Source organism: Rhinoderma darwinii, chromosome 11 (genome assembly GCF_050947455.1).
Source record: "Rhinoderma darwinii isolate aRhiDar2 chromosome 11, aRhiDar2.hap1, whole genome shotgun sequence".
Classification (NCBI taxonomy): domain Eukaryota; kingdom Metazoa; phylum Chordata; class Amphibia; order Anura; family Rhinodermatidae; genus Rhinoderma; species Rhinoderma darwinii.
In genome coordinates this window covers 91497204-91518590 of record NC_134697.1, presented here as the reverse complement: position 1 = coordinate 91518590, position 21387 = coordinate 91497204, and the positions used below count along the sequence as shown (strand labels likewise).

Sequence of the window (21387 nt, the reverse complement as noted above, 5' to 3'; positions counted from 1 at the left end):
GCCTTGGTGGTAACAACTGCAATCAAACGTTTGCGATAACTTGCGATGAGTCTTTTACATCTCTGTGGAGGAATTTTGGCCCGCTCGTCTTTGCAGAATTGTTTTTATTTGGTTACATTGGAGGGTTTTCGAGCATGAAGTGCCAATTTAAGGTTTTGCCACAGCATCTCAATGGGATTCAAGTCAGGACTTTGACTCGGCCACCTCAAATTCTTAATTTTGTTTCTGTTGACCCATTCAGAGGTGGACTGTCTTGTGGACTTCGGATCTTTGTCCTGCCCCTTGGTGCTGCAGCTAATCTGTGCTCCTGGGGGAGAGGCTCTAAGCAAAACTATTCTCCTTCCTACTCTGGCAGCTGACAACAGTGCCTTATTTTCACAGCAGAAGGAGTCTCCAAAGCTATAACGACATGGAACTGCAGAGGCTCCGCTCCTTTCCTGACAAGCAGGAATGAAAGCTATTTCTATTGGCTGATCTGCAGGTATCAGAAGATTACAATGCAGAGACAAGGTTGTGGGGAGAGTAACTGTGCATGCATGTCCACCAGCATTGAGCTAAGTAGGTGGACGTGCACATTGCTATACACTTTGAACACCCGGAGGCGCCATAAATATGTAAGGTAAATTTCATAACTCTACACTGGATCATTTTTTTTTTAACAGTAAATGGAAAACATTATTTTTTTTATGATCTTTACAATGTATATGATATTTAATAATGGGACCACTACGTTAAGGGTCTAAAAGTAGTCATGGCGACGTGTCCCTGTATTGTCCAGCAGCCCGGACTCCTGGGATGACGTTTCATCTCATGTGACTGCTGCAGCCTGTGATTGGCGTCATGAAACGTCATCCGAGGAGGCCGGCCTGGATGGAGAAGTATAAAAAACGGGTAAGTTTAAGCTTTTCTTTTGTTTCAGCTATTCCGTCGCTAAAAAACCCAACATTTGAGATTTGTCGCAAGTTTTACCTCCGCATTGAATTAAATGGGGAAAACCCGCAAGAAAAAAACAGCAATTTCACAGCATAATGCTGCGGATTCATATAAATCCGATTGTTCAAATCTCATTCCCTCTACTGCTACTGCATTAGGCCTCATGCACATGGACTTCTATTGGCCACGGGAACCTTCCCGTTTACTTACAGGAAGGTGCCCGAGCCGTTGAATAATATAGAACATGTCCTATTTCGGGCTGTAATAACAGCACGGGCAGCCCATAGAAGTCTATGGGGCTCCCTTAATTACGGGTGGCTACGTGTGTGCAATCACGGGAGCGTTGCTAGGCGACATCAGGGGATAGTCACTGTCCAGGGTGCTGAAAGAGTTAACTGATCGGCAGTAACTCTTTCAGCACCCGGGACAGTACATTACAGGAGTTAATAGTATTAAAAGTTAACTTACCCAGAACTCCCTGCTGCTTGCTCCAGTCCGGCCTCCCGGGATGACGTTTCATCCCATGTGACTGCTGCAGCCAATCACAGGCCAATCACAGGCTGCAGCGGTCACATGGACTGCCGCGTCATCCAGGGAGGACGAACTGGATGTATTTACGGGCACGGGTCCGTAAATACTGGTGGAATATGAGTCAAATACGTGTAACAAAGGACCCGTATTTACGCCAGTATTTACGGGAGGAAAAAAATACGTTCGTGTGCATGAGGCCTTAGGCTGCAGATTTTACGCAATGAAATACGTTGCGAAAAATCTGCAGTATTTATTCTACTAAATGTCTATACTCAATAGACCGAGATGTGATCCTTAAAAAGTTGTGGTGTAAAGGGGGCATTCGCGTAATAAAGTAAAAAAATAATGTTATTCTCAGACTGTAAAAGAGATCAAAAGCTGAGAGGGTCTTTTTGGAGGTAAAAAGATAACAAAAACGTTGAGTTTTCACTTATATACCCGACGAAGCTAAGAATTATCCATAGAGGTCAGACAGTCGTCTTAGGAGATCCAGTCCTTAGTTACTGCTTGTGACTAATATTTTTGAAACATACATCGAATAATATCTGGTTTCTGCCGGACAGCTGCCTCCTGTAATGTCCGTGGCTGCGGGCTGTCAGTGCCAACCTCCCCCTGACAGCCGCAGCCACGAGTCGGCAAGCGCTGGCCCCAGCCTCCTCCTCAGGAGACGCCATCTCTTGCATCCACTCACCTCTGCCGTCCCGTAGTGTGCGCGCGCATGCTCGTGCCCGCTCTTAAAGGGGCAGCGCGCGCACCGAACCTCAAGGACGAACTTTGACCCGTGAGTACCCTGGACTATAAGAGGGGTCCAGCCCCCTAGTTCTATGCCTGAGCGTTGTTGTGTTCCCTAGTTTGTTTATGTGATGGCCTCCTAGTGTGTTTCCTGTTCCAGTCCCTGTCCCTATACCCGTTTCCAGTTCGTGTTCCTAGCAATCCATACCTTCCTGGTCTAGCACTGAGCTGTGCCAAAGTCATGCTGTGCTGCATCCACGTCTGATTTGCATTCACCTCGCCTGACGTTCGCCTGCTACCCAAGTCCCAGCCGAGCCTGCCCTGCTGCTGTCTGAGATGCCACAGGTACCTATAGAACTATAGACCCTCACCTGCTCCCTGTTGGCCAGCTGCCTTACCGCCAAGGCGGTATGGCCCAGTAGGTCCACAGACCCTTCGTGACACCTCCATTGTAATGAATGGAAATCCTAAGAGAAGGGGCTTTGCCTTCTAAACTCTCATGGGCGGTTGTGTGGGTGCATCTACTTAGTGACGGAGTGCCCTCCACTTTGCACTAATCAAAGTAGGCACAAGTAGATATCGTAGGTATTAATACCCAGACTGACAAGGGAAGAGTTTGTGTATTTCGTATGTCTATTTTTAGTGAACAGAAAAATAATATTTCTCGCCCCAAAAAATCTGAACACGTGATTACAAGTTTTCTATAACCCCTTAACACAGAATGACGTCCATACAGCTACGTCGACGGAAAAATAAAAATGTTATGGCTCTTGGAATGCAACGATGGAAGAACCAAAAACAATGCTTGGTCCTTAAAGGGGTTGTCCGGGCACGGGCGGTCTTTAATACGGAGGACCTATGGTCCACAGGATAGGTCCTCAGGATAGGCATGGACATCCGGTGCTCGGAATCAGCCGGAGCCGCTGATCGGTGCCGGGTCTTTATTTATAAAATCTGTTTCCATCTAAGGACGGTGATTTGTCAATTTCCCGTTTAGAGAACATAATCATTCTTTACATCAATGTTCTCCCACAATTGAACATGTCATTTTTGTCTCACTTTTGTGGGATTTTTGATGTATATTAAGACTTGTTTTCTGTGCAAAACATTTTCCACAATCTGAGCAGAAAAACGGCTTCTCTCCAGTGTGCGGCGTCCTTTGATGGATGGTCAGATACGTCTTCAATGAAAAACATTTCCCACATTCGGTGCAAGAGAATGGCTTCTCCCCTGTGTGGGTTTTCCCATGGTTGACGAGACTTAGTTTATGAGCAAAGAGCTTCCCGCAATCAGCACATGGATATGGTTTCTCCCCTGTGTGAACCCTCTGGTGTCTTCTAAGTTTTGATCCACTTCGAAAGCATTTTCCGCATTGTCCACATTGGAACGGCTTATCCTCGGTGTGAGTTTTCTTATGTTTATTCAGATAGGATTTTAGTGGAAAACATTTCCCACACTCAGAACATGAACACATATTATTGTCCTTACAATCTGTACTAGGTGAATTGACGCTCAATCTAATAGAAGAACATTCCTGGTGGTCAGAAGAATCGGATGATAAACCTGCACTAACAACCCTTGGAGAAGTGACGTTTTCTCCTGGAAAACCTTGAGTGACGTTGCCGTTGTCCAGTATACAGTCTGGAGATAAAAAGAGACATCCTTCCAAAATATTTTTGCTGTCCTCTCCATCTGTGGGAGCAAATGTGAAGATGTTAAATGTAAAGATCTCTTATCAAAGTGTCAGAGTAGAAAGTTATGACAATGATGATAGATGTCACAGCATTTCCAAGGATGGCAGGAGTCCAAAAGATGATGTTGGCTCCTCGTAGCCCCATACCGGACACTTCTCACATACCAAGGCTACCTGCTCATGATTGTTTGTATTTGCATCCTGCAAACAATGGATCCATTGTCCGTTTTTTTGCGGTATGACAGTGTGTCCTCCGCATGCGTCCCGTTTGTTCCATAGGTTTGACTTGAATGGTCGAGACCGAGCCACAAATACTGACAGGAACAGGACCTGCTCTGAGTTTTGTGGCCCGGTCCCACTCAAGGATCTGTGAAGAACATGGCAGTGTGCACGGAGCCATAGAAATGAAGGGGTCAGTCTGCCGTCCGTTACAATACGGATAGCACACTGATGAGAAGAACGGTCGTCTGCATGTAGCCAAGGAGAGTTCATAAAAAGGGATTGTTTTAGTCACTGAACAGTTTGTGGTTGTCGCTCACCTGGGTAGATATTGTTAGAAGTTTCTTCCTTATTGCACTTTTGATCCTCCCACACATACGCCTTGTATCCTCCGTCTACATTCTCAACTTTAATATGAATATTTCCCTAAACACTCACAAAAAATATTACAAATTATTTCCTCAGTTAATGAGCTGAAATGTAACAAATTATTAGGTAATATTGGCAAAGCATGAAGTGCACATTCACCTTTATGGGATTTGACGAGACTTTGGTTCCACCTACGTGATGACCCTCTGGGACGTTGTGATATTCCTGTGGACAATCCCGGGAAAACACAGAACTGGGACATCTCTCTGATGGATTTCTCTTACTGGATATACCTGTAGGAGACACATACAGTGGAAGACATTGTTTATATGTAGTTATCAGGTGATGGGTGCATCTTGTGGACTGTCAAAAATGCTCTCCTCTTACCCGGTGATGGGGTCTGGTGGTCCTCCATCATGACGTCCCTGTACAGATCCCTCTTACCCGGTGGTGCACGGATCTGGTGGTCCTCCATCATGACGTCCTTGTACAGATCCCTCTTACCCAGTGATGTGAGGGGCTGGTGGTCCTCCATCATGACGTCCCTGCACAGATCCCTCTTACCCGGTGATGTGAGGGGCTGGTGGTCCTCCATCATGACGTCCCTGTACAGATCCCTCTTACCCGGTGGTGCACGGATCCGGTGGTCCTCCATCATGACGTCCTTGTACAGATCCCTCTTACCCGGTGATGTGAGGGGCTGGTGCTCCTCCATCATGACGTCCCTGCACAGATCCCTCTTACCCGGTGATGTGAGGGGCTGGTGGTCCTCCATCATGACGTCCCTGTACAGATCCCTCTTACCCGGTGGTGCACGGTTTCGGTGGTCCTCCATCATGACGTCCTTGTACAGATACCTCTTACCCGGTGATGTGAGGGGCTGGTGGTCCTCCATCATGACGTCCCTGCACAGATCCCTCTTACCCGGTGATGTGAGGGGCTGGTGGTCCTCCATCATGGCGTCCCTGTACAGATCCTTGTGTTCTTCTATATACTCCCACTCCTCCATGGAGAAATAGACGGAGACATCCTGACATCTTATAGGAACCTGACACACAATGAGACAGTCATCATCCCGACACCTTCATAGCGTTACTATATAATGTCCCAGCATTCCGGTAGTCCTCACCTCTCCAGTCAGCAGATGAATGATCTTGTTGGTGAGTTCTAGGATCTTCTGCTCGTTGTTTCTCTTAGGTATCAGTGAAGGCTCCGTGATGGTACTGGTCCATCCTCCAGACATGTAGGGACATCTTTAACCAAACAAAGAAAGGATCATGGAGTCTATAAGTCAAAATGTATAAATATATAATCTTTTTATTGCACAACAAAATTATACAGGTAGTAAATATAAGTTTCTAAAAATGAATCACAAATAAAAGCATGGCCGCCAAACAATCAATTATTCACCAAAATAAGTCATATTGTTATGAACTTATTGGATTACACCTCAAGACGAAAATGCATATAGCATGGTGTGAATATGGTAAGATATACTGGCTACGAAATGAGGTGTTCTACTGTTTAGGAATGGATAGGAAGGATGTTAGTACCATACATTGGAATTAAAGTTGTAACAAGACCAATGAGGAATATTGTATCCGAAATAGAGCTCATACATTAGTAAATACTAAGTGTGATTAATATATAGAGAGCAACAAGAACAGCGAGCGATGAATAACAGAGTACTAACCCATGTGGCTGAGACTCAGAGAATGGCGACCGGCCCCAACGCGTTTCGGCTTCCGCCTATCTATCAGAAGTTTAGTCCAGATGGGCCTGAGCTGTCTATACGTGTCTGCAGGAACATGATCAAAAGATGGTCTCTTGGTTATGGCCATGTCAACTTCCAGCAGACGGTGAGTAATGGTCATTACATTGTGATATGTACCCGGTAATGTAATAAGGGGCGCTCTTCCACACCTTTGGGTCACACTCAATCTCCCATACATGGGTAAGTGCATCTATCGGACCTAACTTGGCTTTATGCCGTTTTTCCAAGGCACCAATCACTTAGAGTTGTTACAGGCCTTTTGAGTTAGGCATTTTGTCCATCCTTGCACTGCTTACATTTCAATTTACTCCTATTTGATGCACCCTGTGTTGGAGCTACATTAACTGTGCATACCATTAGTGTATTGTATATATGTACTGCTATCAATGTATACATCTGTGATCCGTACAAGGATTTATTTTAGATTCTCTGTCTATGTCATTTAGTGTATTTTATGTTATCAATAAAGATGTTTAATTCTTTCATATGTTGATATGTATGGACTCTTTTTTTCTCTTGTTTATCATGTATTGTTAGAGTCCTTATCTCTAATTATTTATATGGGTGGTTGAGATTTGTCTCCCACCTTGACACGCATTTGTCCTGTGAGACTTCTTGTCTAATTAATAGTGCTTCATACACTGTATAGCGGCCGTGCTGCAGAACTGCAGCTCCAGTCACATTCACGGCCGCTAAACTGTGAGCCATCTGCTTCCGGAACGGACCCCCATCAATGATATACCGATGACCTATCCTATAGAAAGGTCATCAGTATGAAAAACCGCCCCCTGCCCGGACAACCCCTTTAATTCTGGAGCACTGAACTCTCTTTAGCCGTGGGAACCTTCCAGTATTACACTTGGAGATCTCTGACCAAAAATGGAGCCAACTCAACGTTCTGTAAACAAGTCAACTTTATGGTCCAGTCAGGTAATGTCCTTGTCAGAGGTTATAATGTTGTCGGTCATTATAATGCCTGAACTGAAGTGTCCACATCTCACCTGACCCAGCTCCTCTCCAGACACTGATACCTTCAACATGCTCAGAACTGACGCTGTGCCGAGAAAATCCTGACAATCCACCAAAAACTTTCACCAAATATTTTTTATCAATGCCAGATTAGGGGCCGTTCACATATGACCGTTGCTCCTGTCAGTTTCCCTCCGGCGTGTTGCAGAACAGCCGGAGTGAAACTGATGCTAGAACAGATCCCATAGCTTTCTATGTGATCTGTCCTGGCACAGGGAACACCAGTTGTGGCTCCGTACAGTGATAGACCAGTGCAGGAACCAGGATCCAAAAACCTTACCTGCAGTGTTTTTTGGTCTGGCTCCCAGGATGTCCGGCGCCGTATCCTATCTATTTGAACTGTGGCCGGATGAACACCAGGTGCTGCCGCATCCACCTACCAGCAGCACCCGGCGGAAAGGTGGCCGGGGGTATGTCCCGCTGTCAACTGTATCTGCATCCTCAGGACGCAGATAGAGTTGAACCCAATTCTGAAGAAGGGAACCATCAGCTCCCTGCTTCAGAATTAGTTCAGAGCGGAGAAGCAGAGGGAGCTCCTCCGCTTGCTGAGGACTCTCTGGCCACAGCGCTACCTACGGGGAAGCCCTTGACGTCACTGTCCATATATGGACAGTGACGTCAGTGGCTACTGATTGGCCGGAATCCCCGTTGCCGATGATCTTGGCTCCAAGAGGAAACCCCTGAGGTCAATGTCCATATTTGGACATTGGCCAGGGATTCCGCTCCAGGAAGAGATCCTGACGTCAGAGTCGGCAAGGGGATTCCACTCAAGGAGTAGACACTGACGTCACTTTCCATATATGGACAGTGGCGTCAGGGGGTCCTTCTTGAGGCAATCCCCGGCCACAGCATTGGTAATGCTGCGGCCGGGGATTCCGTTTAGGGAGTAACCCCTGACGCCACTGTCCATGTATGCTAGAGGGAGCTTGAGTGGCGCTATCTACAGGAGAAGGGGGGGGGGGTAGTGCTATATGTATCCGGTGCTATCTACAGGGGGGCGCTGTGTGGCACAATCTACAGTGGGCGCTGTGTGGCGTTATCTACAGGGGGGTGTGGCATTATATACAGAGGGGGTGTGACATTTTCATACCCTAGACGACCTTTTTGGTGGACCATTGTGGTAAAAACTGATGTTAAAAACGGATGACAACTAGCGACAACTGATGGTTTTGTAGTGAAAATTGTGAAAAAGTCTGATGCAACTGATACATTTTTTTAATCGGTTTTTGCATCAGTTGTAATCACTTGAGACAAAAAAAACTGATGATGATGCAATTGATATATGTGAACGCACCCTTAGGCTGGATTCACACGAACGTTGCGTTTTTGCGCGCGTGAAAAACGCGCCGTTTCGGTTGCGTTGGAGTTGCGTGTGGCATCCGTTTGGGCAGCGTGATAGCGTATTTAACGTGCGTATGGCATGCGTTTTTTACGCGCGTCAAAACAACGGAGGGTAGAGTAATGGAGAGGGCAGCCTACAAAAATACACCTTCTCCAACACCTGCTTGCTGTGAGCACATGCATGTTTGCATCAAGATTTCACGTTACCTCACACTTTGCCCCGTGTTTGATGTTTTTGGGTGGTTTTACAGGTTAAAAAACGACTATTGCTGCAGATGTCAGTGTAAACTGTGCGCATGTGCTCAGAAAGTGAAAAGCCACTTCCTGGTTTGTAGTTGTTTTGTCTAGTCTGCTCAACTCATTTACATAGACTTAACAAGTGTTGCGTGAAAAACGCTGTGCGTACGGAGGTGCTTCCGCGTGCCCTGCGTTGTTTTCACGCACCCATTGACTTCAATGGGTGCGTGATGCATTGAAAACGCTGAATCAACGGACATGTCGTGCCTTTTTGGCAACGGAGCAACGCTGCGCAAAAACCACGCACATGTCTGCACGGCCCCATAGACTAATATAGGTCCGGGCAACGCGCGTGAAAATCCCGCGCGTTGCATGCGCATATTTTACGTTCGTCTGAATAAAGCCTTAGATGGAACTTCAAACAATGTAACAGTGGCCATCAGCTGTTAATCAACTGTTATGGGGGTCTTTGACTGTTGCTGTTATGTGGGCACTGTGACTGTCACTGTTAGGGGAGCACTATGGCTGTCATTTTCCTGGGGGAGAGTTGGTTGTCCCTGTTATGGAGGACTTTGACAGTTACAGTGCCCACATAACAGCAACAGTCAAAGTCCTCCATAACAGGGACAACCAACTCTCCCCCAGAACAGTGACAGCCATAGTGCTCCCATAACAGTAACAGTCACAGTGCCCACATAACAGCAACAGTCAGGCTGGATTCACTCGAGCACATTACGTCCGTAATGAACGGACGTATTTCGGCCACTAATCCCGGACCGAACACAGTGCAGGGAGCCGGGCTCCTAGCATCATAGTTATGTACGATGCTAGGAGTCCCTGCCTCGCTGCGGGACAACTGTCCCGTACTGTGATCATGTTTTCAGTACGGGACAGTAGTTCCACGGAGAGGCAGGAACTCCTAGCATCGTACATAACTATGATGCTAGGAGCCCAGCCCCCTGCACTGTGTTCGGTCCGGGATTAGCGCCCGAATTACGTTCCGTTCATTACGGACGTAATGTGCTCATGTGAATCCAGCCTCACAGTGCCCACATAACAGCAACAGTCAATGTTATGGGAGCACTATGGCTGTCACTGTTCTGGGGGCCCTTGACTGTTGCTGTCATGTGGGCACTGTGGCCGTCACTGTAAGGGTATGTGCACACGACCTATTTTCAGACGTAATGGAGGCGTTATACGCCTCGAATTACGGCTGAAAAGACGGCTCCAATACGTCAGCAAACATCTGCCCATTGCCTGCAATGGGTTATACAATGTTCTGTTCCCACGAGGTGTCATTTTACGCGTCGCTGTCAAAAGACGGAGCGTAAAATTACGCCCGCGTCAAAGAAGTGCAGGACACTTCTTCGGACGTATTTGGAGCCGTTTTTCCTCCAATGAAGAACAGCTCCAATTACGTCCGTAAAAGACGCCACGAAAAATGCGAGTTCATACAAAAACGTCTGAAATTCAGGAGCTGTTTTCTTCTGAAAACAGCACCGTAATTTCATACGTATTTTGCGTTGTGGTGTGAACATACCCTTAGGGTATGTTCATACGGTCTATTTTTGGCCGTTTTTTCCGGCCGTAAACGGCCGAAAAGCGTCCGGAAGGTCGATAGCAGAAACATTTATTTCAAAACGGCGTTCTCTTCCGACAGAGCGTTTTTTTACGCGTAAAATAACGGTCGCGAAAAAGAAGTGCATGTCACTTCTTGGGACGTTTTTGGAGCCGTTTTTCATTGACTCTAGCGAAAAAAGCTTAAAAAACGTCTGAAAATCAGGAGCAGTTTTCAAGGAAAAATAGCTCTTGATTTTCAGACGTTTTTTGAGCCACTCGTATTTTTCGCTGTGTTTTTGCGGCGTTTTTGTGGCCGTTCTTGGAGCTGTTTTCAATAAAGTCAATAAAAAACGGCTCCAAAAACGTCCCAAGAAGTGACCTGCACTTCTTTTGACGAGCCGTCATTTTAAGCGCCGTATTTTGACAGCGACGCGTAAAATTGCACCTTGTCTGAACAGAACATCGTAAAACCCATTGCAAGCCACGGGCAGATGTTTGTAGGCGTAATGGAGACGGTTTTTCAGGCGTAAATCGAGGCGTAAGGCTGGGTTCACACAGAGTTTTTTGCAGGCGGAATTTCTGCCTCAAAATTCCGTTTGGAAGTTTGAGGCAGATTTTCCTCTCCCTGCACGCCGATTTTCGCAGCATTTTTCGCCCGCAGCCATTGAGCACCGCGGCCATATAACGCCGCGAAATACGCTTTCTCTGCCTCCCATTGAAGTCAATGGGAGGTCAGAGGCGTAAACGCACAAAAATAGGGCATGTTGCTTCTTTTTCCCACGAGGCGGTTTTACCGCTGGCGGGAAAAAGACGCCTCCGCCTCCCATTGAAATCAATGGGAGGCATTTTCGAGCCATTTTTGACAAGTTTTTTGGCGCGGTTTCCGGAAAAAAACCTCTGTGTGAACATAGCCTAAAACGCCTGAATTACATCTGAATTTCATGTGAACATACCCTTGTGGCTACACTGGTGTTACCACGGTTACATAGGAGAGGGGGGTGTCACAGGGGCTCTGAAAAAAGATCAAATATCTGTTTTATATCTCCAAAAAGTGTGAGGTTTGATTCTGGAACATGTAAATGGTAATAATATAATAATGCTATGTCACAGCGCCACCTGGTGGCCATAGTACAGATTGCGCTCATCATCCGCCTGATAAGCATTTTAGTTAAAATCTCACATACAAAGAAGCTGAATATGTTTATACTACGCGCATCATGCGTCACACACTGACGTCACTAAACGTCACTTCCTGTTTGTGTGTTCCAGATATTTTTCTTCCGGGTACTCAGATGGCCTACCAAGACAGTTGCCACAGTGACCACACGAGGCCGCTGTTGCTACTGCACATCTTTTGTGCTGTCTGCATCATATAAAACTAGGTCTATAATTTCCCTGCAGTATTGCTATATTATTCATTAAAATATACAATATCGGAATAATTTGAAAGTAAAAAGTTCCCTGCGGTGACCACACGATGGCGCGCTGCTGCTCCTTGTATCACTAGGCTGCCTGCATTACATTGAATTTAGTGAGCATTTCACAGCATTGACCACACGATGGCGCTGCTGCTCAGCGTATCACTAATTCGGTCTGAATTAGGGTATGTTCACACGGCGGGGGTCCGTAACGGCTGAAATTACGGGGATGTTTCAGCCTGAAAACATCCCCGTAATTTCAGCCGTACCGGCATGTGCAGGTGCTTGAACGCCGCGTCAATTACGGCCGTAATTAGCGCTGCTATTCATTGGAGTCAATGAATAGCGGCTCCAATTACGGCCAAAGAAGTGACAGGTCACTTCTTCTACGCGGGCGTCTATTTACGCGCCGTCATTTGACAGCGGCGCGTAAATATACGCCTCGTGTGAACAGACAAACGTCTGCCCATTGCTTTCAATGGGCAGATGTTTGTCAGCGCTATTGAGGCGCTATTTTCAGACGTAATTCGGGGCAAAAACGCCCGAATTACGTCCGTAAATAGGCCGTGTGAACATACCCTTAGGGTAAATTCACACGGCCTATTTACGGACGGAATTCGGCCGTTTAAACCCCCGAATTACGTCCGAAATTACGGCTTGAAAGCGTTGACAAACATCTGCCCATTGAAAGCAATTGGCTGACGTTTGTCTGTTCACACGAGGCGTATATTTACGCGTCGCTGTCAAAAGACGGAGCGTAAATAGACGCCCGCGCCAAAGAAGTTTCATGTCACTTCAGACCATGGAAAACCAGCTCCAGTTACGTCCGTAATGGACGCGGCGTTCAAGCGCCTGCACATGCCGTTACGGCTGAAATGACGGGGCTGTTTTCTCCTGAAAACAGCCCCGTAATTTCAGCCGTTACGGACGCTGCCGTGTGAACATACCCTTACATTTAATTGATTATGCATTTCCCAGCATTGACCACACGATGGCGCTCCTGCTCAGCGTATCACTGGGCTACCTGCATTATATTGAATTTAGTGAGCATTTCTCAGCGTGGGCCACACGATGGCGCTGCTGCTCAGCGTATCCCTAAGTCAGCCTGAATTACATTGAATATAGTGCGCATTTGCCAGCATCGACCACAAGATGGCGCTGCTGCACAGTGTATTACTAGTCTGCCTGCATTACATTCAATTTAGTGAGATTTCTCAGCATTGACCACACGATGGCGCTGCTTAGCGTATCACTAAGGGTATGTTCACACGAGGGCGTCCGTTACGGCTGAAATTACGGGGATGTTTCAGCCTGAAAACATCCCCGTAATATCAGCCGTAACGGCATGTGCAGGCGCTTGAACGCCGCGTCAATTACGGGCGTAATTGGCGCTGCTATTCATTGGAGTCAATGAATAACGGCTCCAATTCCGGCCAAAGAAGTGACAGGTCACTTCTTTGACGCGGGCGTCTATTTACGCGCCGTCTTTTGACAGCGGCGCGTAAAATACGCCTCGTGTGAACAGACAAACATCTGCCCATTGCTTTCAATGGGCAGATGTTTTTCAGCGCTATTGAGGCGCTATTTTCGGACGTATTTCGGGGCAAAAACGCCCGAATTACGTCCGTAAATAGGCCGTGTGAACATACCCTAAGGCTGTCTGAATTACATTGAATTTAGTGAGCATTTCCCAGCATTGACCCCACGATGGCGCTGCTGCGCCGTATAGCCAATGCAGCCTTCCATAAGTAATAAGGTCGTAAAATATAGTCAGTAATACCAGCGATGACCACATAATGGCGCTATTACTTCATCCATGAAAGTAAACAGTTCCCCGCGGTGACCACACCGTGACACTCGACATTATATTTTGTATGTTTTTTCCTGCAGCGCATCATCTATAGAGGCTGTTCCACTTGCATTATATAACTAGACGAGACACTAAAGTCTGCTCAGGGGCGTAACTAGGAAAGACTGGGCCCCATAGCAAACTCTTGGCCGCCCCCCCTCGGGTGCCACAAGCAGCCCCCCCCTTATAAATAGTGCCCCCTGTAGAATGTGCCATACAGCCCCCCTGTAGACAGTGTCACCCTATTTGTAGATAGCACCCCCACCTCCCCCTTGTAGATTGCCATAAACCCCCCACTGTATAGAGTGCCACACAGCCCCCTCCCTTGTATATAGTGCCACACAGCCCCCCTTAGTAGAAAGTGCAGCACAGCTTCCCCTAAGTAGATAGTGCCACATATAGAAAGTAAATAGGAGGGGACCTCCAGCTCACCTTAAGGCAGAAGAATTTCAAATGCCTGTTGCGCACGGATCCTCGTGTCGGCACACGTTGGTGAAATTGTAGCAGAGAAGTAGTTGAGATCCAGCGCAGAAATGGAGAGTTATTCAGAGATATGTTAAAATGGAATCTAGTTCCAATTTTATTGGATAAATATACATAAAAACAGGGAGTCTTATTCCCACAGCGGGTAAGGTGGATGTAGATGGAAGAAAATAGATGCGTAGCCTACGCGTTTCAGACGATAGCCTCATTCTCAGCCATGACTAAGGACGAGGCTATCGTCTGAAACGCGTAGGCTACGCATCTATTTTCTTCCATCTACATCCACCTTACCCGCTGTGGGAATAAGACTCCCTGTTTTTATGTATATTTATCCAATAAAATTGGAACTAGATTCCATTTTAACATATCTCTGAATAACTCTCCATTTCTGCGCTGGATCTCAACTACTTCTCTGCTAGATAGTGCCACACACAGACACCTGTAGATTGTGCCACAGCCCTCCCCCTTGTAAATAGTGGCATACAGTTCCCCCATGTGTATAGTGCCACACAGCCACCCTATGTGTAAAGTGCCACACAGCCCCCCCTTGTGTATAGTGCCACACAGCCCCCCTTTGTGTATAGTGCAACACAGCTCTCCCCCATGTGTATAGTGCCACACAGCTCTCCCCCTTGTGTATAGTGCAACACAGCTCTCCCCCATGTGTATAGTGCCACACAGCCCCCTTTGTGTATAGTGCCACACAGCTCCCTTTAAGGATTTTGCTGCAACTGAAAAAAACATACAGCGGAATACTGTCAGATCATGTATTACCGCATGGTGACGGTTCAAGGGGTTAAAACTACCAGACAGGTTCCCATGAAATATACAATGAATTGAGAAAAATTCCATCTGCCCTGCAATTTTGTTATAAATATATCCTATATAATTACAGCTCCAGAACCAAGCTCCGACATATATACAGCACCAGTACCAAGCTCAGTACATATATACAGTACCAGTACCAAGCTCCGACATATATACAGCACCAGAACCAAGCTCAGTACATATATACAGCAATAGAACCAAGCTCAGTACATATATACAGCACTAGAACCAAGCTCTGACATATATACAGCAATAGAACCAAGCTCAGTACATATATACAGCAATAGAACCAAGCTCAGTAGACAGTGGCCCAAATATAGACCCCCCTGTATAATAATGGCCCACATCTCCACATATAGACCCCCCTGTATATAATGGCCCACATCCCCACATATAGACCCCCCTGTACAGTGAAGGAAATAAGTATTTGATCCCCTACCAACCATTAAGCGTTCAGCCTCCTCCAGACCAGTTACACGCTCCAAATCAACTTGGTGCCTGCATTATAGACAGCTCTTACATGGTCACCTATATAAAAGACTCCTGTCCACAGACTCAATGAATCAGTCTGACTCTAACCTCTACAACATGGGCAAGACCAAAGAGCTTTCTAAGGATGTCAGGGACAAGATCATAGACCTGCACAAGGCTGGAATGGGCTACAAAACCATAAGTAAGACGCTGGGTGAGAAGGAGACAACTGTTGGTGCAATAGTAAGAAAATGGAAGACATACAAAATGACTGTCAATCGACATCGATCTGTGGCTCCATGCAAAATCTCACCTCGTGGGGTATCCTTGATCCTGAGGAAGGTGAGAGCTCAGCCGAAAACTACACGGGGGGAACTTGTTAATGATCTCAAGGCAGCTGGGACCACAGTCACCAAGAAAACCATTGGTAACACATTACGCCGTAATGGATTAAAATCCTGCAGTGCCCGCAAGGTCCCCCTGCTCAAGAAGGCACATGTACAGGCCCGTCTGAAGTTTGCAAATGAACATCTAGATGATTCTGAGAGTGATTGGGAGAAGGTGCTGTGGTCAGATGAGACTAAAATTGAGCTCTTTAGCATTAACTCAACTCGCCGTGTTTGGAGGGAGAGAAATGCTGCCTATGACCCAAAGAACACCGTCCCCACTGTCAAGCATGGAGGTGGAAACATTATGTTTTTGGGGTGTTTCTCTGCTAAGGGCACAGGACTACTTCACCGCATCAATGGGAGAATGGATGGAGCCATGTACAGTCAAATCCTGAGTGACAACCTCCTTCCCTCCACCAGGACATTAAAAATAGCTCGTGGCTGGGTCTTCCAGCACGACAATGACCCGAAACATACAGCCAAGGCAACAAAGGAGTGGCTCAAAAAGAAGCACATTAAGGTCATGGAGTGGCCTAGCCAGTCTCCAGACCTTAATCCCATCGAAAACTTATGGAGGGAGCTGAAGATCCGAGTTGCCAAGCGACAGCCTCGAAATCTTAATGATTTACAGATGATCTGCAAAGAGGAGTGGGCCAAAATTCCATCTAACATGTGTGCAAACCTCATCATCAACTACAAAAAACGTCTGACTGCTGTGCTTGCCAACAAGGGTTTTGCCACCAAGTATTAAGTCTTGTATGCCAAAGGGATCAAATACTTATTTCTCTGTGCACAATGCAAATAAATATATATAATTTTAACAATGTGATTTTCTTTTTTTTTTTTTTATATAATCTGTCTCTCACTGGTAAAATTAACCTAGCCTAATAATTCTAGACTGTTCATGTCTTTGACAGTGGGCAAACTTACAAAATCAGCAAGGGATCAAGTACTTATTTCCTTCACTGTATATAGTGGCCCACATCCCCACATATAGACCCTCCCCTGTATATAGTGCACCACATCCCCACATATAGACCACCCCTGTAGATTGTGCCCACATCCCCACAAATAGTCCCCCTGTATATAGTGGCCCACATATAGACGACCCCCCTGTAGATAGAGCCCCCACTATAGATAATGCCACTCACAGTTTTATGAGAAAAAAACTTTACATGCTCACATGACCCCGTTCCCACCCTGTCCGCTGACAATGCAGACATGCTCTCTTCTGAGCGGGTCTGCAGGAGATGAACAACGTGTCGTTCAATGACGCTGATTGGCGGGGCAGAATGACTTGCCCCGTCAATCAGCACCTTTCAAGCACGGAAGCGGTGCGATGACGTCAAAGCACCGCTAGCCAATCAGCTGAATGGTCAGGCACAAAACATGCCCGGCCATTCAGTGCTAATGCATGTATTTGGCTGTCGCTAGCACCGGGGCCCCCTCTGGTGGTAGCGACGCCTACGGGCATGAGAGGGCCTATGTCACCCTGCCTATTCTTGTTAGAGGCTCGGAGGCGTGGGCCCCATAGTAGCAGCACTACCGCTGTACTAGCCATAATGGCTGCTAGCGGCGCTACCGAGCATATGGGGGGAGCGTGTCAGCTGGCGGCACTGGCCCCCACAAGCCGCGGGCCCCGTAGGTAGCAGCTGCTGTAGTTACGCCAAAGAGTCTGCTGCTACTCTTCTACAACAAACCAGCACAGACGAGACACCACAGTCTGCTAATCATGTGTAACAATAAGGATATGTTCACACGCAAAATACGTCTGAAATTACGGAGCTGTTTTCAGGTGAAAACAGCTCCTGAATTTCAGACGTAATTGCAAGTACTTGCGTTTTTCGCGCCGTCCTTTACGGACGTAATTGGAGCTGTTCTTCATTGGAGTCAATGAATAATGACTCCAAAAACGTCCCAAGAAGTGTCCTGCACTTGTTTGACGCGGGCGTATTTTTACGTGCCGTTTTTTGACAGCGACGTGTAAAATTACAGCTTGTCTGAACAGAATATCGTAAAACTCATTGCAAGCAACGAGCAGATGTTTGCAGACGTAATGGAGACGTCTTTTCAGGCTTATATCGAGGCGTAATACGCCTGAATTACGTCTGGAAATAGGTCGTGTGACACCAGAGTCTGCTCCACTTGTATTACAATACCTGGCACAGAGGAGACACCAGAGTCTGCTCCACTTGTATTACAATACCTGGCACAGAGGAGACACCAGAGTCTGCTCCACTTGTATTACAATACCTGGCACAGAGGAGACACCAGAGTCTGCTCCACTTGTATTACAATACCCAGCACAGAGGAGACACCAGAGTCTGCTCCACTTGTATTACAACACCCGGCACAGAGGAGACACCAGAGTCTGCTCCACTTGTATTACAACACCCGGCACAGACGAGACACCAGAGTCTGCTCCACTTGTATTACAATACCCGGCACAGACGAGACACCAGAGTCTGCTCCACTTGTATTAAAATACCCGGCACAGAGGAGACACCAGAGTCTGCTCCACTTGTATTACAATAACCGGCACAGAGGATACACCAGAGTCTGCTCCACTTGTATTACAATACCCGGCACAGAGGAGACACCAGAGTCTGCTCCACTTATATTACAATACCCGGCACAGACGAGACACCAGAGTCTGCTCCACTTGTATTACAATACCCGGCACAGAGGATACACCAGAGTCTGCTCCACTTGTATTACAATACCCGGCACAGAGGAGACACCAGAGTCTGCTCCACTTATATTACAATACCCGGCACAGACGAGACACCAGAGTCTGCTCCGCCTGTATTACAATACCCGGCACAGAGGAGACACCAGAGTCTGCTCCACTTGTATTACAACACCCGGCACAGACGAGACACCAGAGTCTGCTCCACCTGCATTACAATAACCAGTCAACCAGAGTTTGAGGCTACAAACAAGAACATAACTCCGGTAATAAGAAGGAACAGGGACGTAATGCCGGTAAGATGAGGGGACAGGGACATAATGGCTGTAATTTGAGGGAACAGGGACGTAATGCCTGTAATATGAGGGAACGGGGAGATAATGCCTGTAATATGAAGGAATAGGGACATAATGCCTGTAATATGAATGAACAGGGACATAAAGCCGGTAATATGTAGAAACAGGGACGTAATGCCGGTAAGATGAGGGAGCAGGGACATAATGCCGGTAATATAAAGGAACAGGGACATAATGCCTGTAAGATGAGGTAGCAGGGACATAATGCCGGTAATATGAAGGAACAGGGATATAATGCCTGTAATATGAAGGAACAGGGACATAATGCCGGTAATATGTAGGAACAGGGACATAATGCCGGTAATATGAAGGAACAGGGACATAATGCCTGTAATAAGAAGAAACAGGGAAAAAATGCCTGTTATATGAAGGAACAGGGACATAATGCCTGTAATATGAAGGAACAGGGACATAATGCCTGTAATATGAAGGAACAGGGACATAATGCCGGTAATATGTTGGAACAGGGACATAATGCCTGTAATAAGAAGAAACAGGGACAAAATGCCTGTTATATGAAGGAACAGGGACATAATGCCTGTAATATGAAGGAACAGGGACATAATGCCGGTAATATGCAGGAATAGGGACATAATGCCTGTAATAAGAAAAAACAGGGACAAAATGCCGGTAATTTGAAGGAAGAGGGACATAATGCCTGTAAGATGAGGGAGCAGGGACATAATGCCGCTAATATGAAGGAACAGGGACATAATGCCGGTAAGATGAGGGAACAGGGACATTTTACCGGCATTGTGTCCCTGTACCCTCCTACATAGGACATGCCGGTCACATGAGAGGACAGGGACATAATGCCGGTAATTCGGGAACGATACGGATGTAATAAAGACGTGTTACATGTTTGTACGTCACCCCCTTTATACTGGAGATTGGTACGTTGGAATTGTGCGTTTCACGGTATCGTTGGATAGAGAAGAATCAGCCCGTGCAGCCCGCAGATAAGCCCCTAATGCAGCAGCAGCTCTGCGCTATCACACCCGGGAATGTCCCCCCATATCCTGCAGCATGAAGGAGCGGCTGCACGGACTGAACGACTCTTCCAGACATGGGAGACCAGCGGGAATAAAGACATGCGCACGAATAAGCACAAGATGGAGGCGGCAGCTCTGTTGTAGACTTGGTGGGGGGCTCTTAGAAGAGCCTTTGGGTCCTTCCTGCGGGGACGGGGCACATTACTTGGCGCCTAATGAGAAGAATCCGCCGCTGTGGCTATGTTCACACAGAGTATTTTGGGGGAGGAATATCTGCCTCAAAATTCCGTTTGGAACTTTGAGGCAGATATTCCTCTCCCTGCACGCCGATTTTCGCGCCGTTTTTCGCACGCGGCCATTGAGCGCCGCGGGCATAAAACAGCGAGAAATACGCTTTCTCCTGCCTCCCATTGAAGTCAATGGGAGGTCAGAGGCGGAAGCGCCCGAAGATAGGGCATGTCGCTTCCTTTTCCCGCGAGGCAGTTTTACTGCTCGCGGGAAAAAGACGCCGACGCCTCCCATTGAAATCAATGGGAGGCGTTCTCGGGCCGTTTCTGCCGAGTTTTGCGACGCAGTTTCCGCGTCAAAAAACTCGGCAAAATACCCCGTGTGAACAATGCTTATTCCTGCTCCATTCGAGTTCAGGCGGGAGATGTTCCTGTTGGTAGAGACAGAGGAGGGGGCGTGGTGTTATCTGCGAGTCTATAGAAATATTCTACTTCCTCATTGGCTACAGCGTCAGGCGTTGAATATCAGTTTTAGATGCGGCCAATCAGAGAAGAAGCTCTCTGCTCCATCCGGGTATAAGAAGTGACGGTCGGAGCGCAGCCGTTAGATCTGATCAGATAATAGACATGTCTGGAAGAGGAAAGCAAGGAGGCAAAGTGCGGGCTAAAGCCAAGACCCGCTCATCCCGGGCAGGACTTCAGTTCCCTGTCGGTCGTGTGCACAGACTTCTCCGCAAGGGTAACTACGCTCAGAGGGTGGGTGCCGGCGCTCCGGTCTACCTGGCCGCTGTGCTGGAATATCTGACCGCTGAGATCCTGGAACTGGCCGGAAATGCCGCCCGGGACAACAAGAAGACCCGAATCATCCCCCGTCACCTGCAGCTGGCCGTGCGCAATGACGAGGAGCTCAACAAGCTGCTGGGTGGTGTGACCATCGCTCAGGGAGGTGTCCTGCCCAACATTCAGGCCGTTCTGCTGCCCAAGAAGACCGAGAGCAGCAAAAGCGCTAAGAGCAAGTGAGCGCCGCTTATCCCAGATTTAACCACAAAGGCTCTTTTAAGAGCCGCCCACGTATTCCTTAGAACAGAGCTGATCTCCGATATGTAAACGTTCTGCGCCAGATAAGTGGCTCTGCTTGTACAGAGATCTACCCATATGAATTCATGTACCGCGGAGATAAACATTGAAGAGGAAGCCGTACGGTGGGTGGGAGTAGAACTTCTGCGTTACTCATTACCTATACATTCACTACTGCCTCGTGCAGATG

The 21387-nt window shown here is 47.2% G+C and overlaps 2 protein-coding genes across 2 annotated transcripts; one reads left to right on the top strand and one right to left on the bottom strand.

Annotated features, from left to right (window-relative positions):
• Positions 1-4951: 4951 nt before the first annotated feature.
• On the bottom strand, positions 4952-5759 carry LOC142663031 (uncharacterized). The gene is made up of 3 exons (XM_075841327.1): positions 5607-5759; positions 5027-5525; positions 4952-4974 (listed from the first exon to the last, which is right to left on the bottom strand). The coding sequence occupies exons 1-3, from the start codon at positions 5718-5720 to the stop codon at positions 4952-4954; spliced, it is 636 nt and encodes a 211-aa protein (XP_075697442.1). The 5' UTR covers positions 5721-5759.
• A 14988-nt stretch (positions 5760-20747) lies between these two features.
• LOC142663374 (histone H2A type 1-like) lies at positions 20748-21140 on the top strand. Its single transcript, XM_075841980.1, has one exon. It carries the CDS (start codon positions 20748-20750, stop codon positions 21138-21140), a length of 393 nt encoding a protein of 130 aa, XP_075698095.1.
• The last annotated feature ends 247 nt before the right edge of the window (positions 21141-21387 follow it).